The sequence below is a fragment of the Tetrahymena thermophila genome, assembly GCF_000189635.1.
Source record: "Tetrahymena thermophila SB210 genomic scaffold scf_8255759, whole genome shotgun sequence".
In the NCBI taxonomy this organism is placed as follows: Eukaryota; Ciliophora; class Oligohymenophorea; order Hymenostomatida; family Tetrahymenidae; genus Tetrahymena; species Tetrahymena thermophila.
Genome location: NW_002477059.1, coordinates 1 through 809, shown reverse-complemented (window position 1 = coordinate 809; position 809 = coordinate 1). Strand labels below are relative to the sequence as shown.

General features: G+C 17.8%; 1 protein-coding gene across 1 annotated transcript; it reads right to left on the bottom strand. All coding sequences in view use genetic code 6, as the record gives it.

The window, feature by feature from the left end:
- Positions 1-244: 244 nt before the first annotated feature.
- Positions 245-574, bottom strand: TTHERM_002653490 (translation initiation factor eIF-5A family protein, putative; the record flags this gene model as incomplete). The annotated part of the gene is made up of 2 exons (XM_012795122.1): positions 245-334; positions 485-574. Coding segments are annotated over 2 exons (180 nt in total), but the record flags the coding sequence as incomplete, so codon positions are not given.
- Between the last annotated feature and the right edge of the window lie 235 nt (positions 575-809).

Here is an 809-nt window from a genome sequence, read left to right as displayed (position 1 = left end):
TTAATTTTGATTTTCTTAAAAACAATTATTGAAAATCATAATTTAATTATCACTAAAAGAAATAATAAAAAAAATTAATATTCTTTATTGAATAAAATATTTTATGCTCCTTTATCACCTATTTTATTTTCCCTTTTCAAACAAAATAAATAAAATTATTAATTAATTAATTACTTCAATCTAATCTCAAAAATAAAATTTAATTAAGTTTTTTAAATTATCAAAATCATAAAATTAAAATTACCTAAGCGAAAATTTTAAATTAATAAGTGACTTGCAGCTACTTAATACTTTTTCAAACGAATATGCTCCTTCATTTCCAATTTAAATATTACTTTTATTATAGAAAATAATATGCTTGTAAATAAAAAAAATTATCATCAAATAATTAAATAATTGATTAATTTAAAACTTTTTAAACACTAAAAATATAAAAGATGCTAAAATTTTTTTAAATTTTCAAAAAATGAAAATTCAAAATTACCAAAGCTCAAATTTTAGATTCATAAGTAGTTTACATCTACATAGTGCAATACAAATAGCAGATACTCCTTCATCTTCAATTTCATTTTAGCTTATAAAATATAAAAAAGCATTTATATCAACTTAAAAATTGTTAACGGAATAAATAGATAAAAATATTTATTAAATTGTACAATTCATTTATGTTTATACTTAAAAAAAATTAAAATTAATTACGAGAGGTTAATATCTAGATGGGTCAAAATTCTACAACAACTATCTAAAACCTTACTAATTGAAAATGCACCTTCTTTTCCAAAATAAATTTGCACTTTTAAAAATTTACA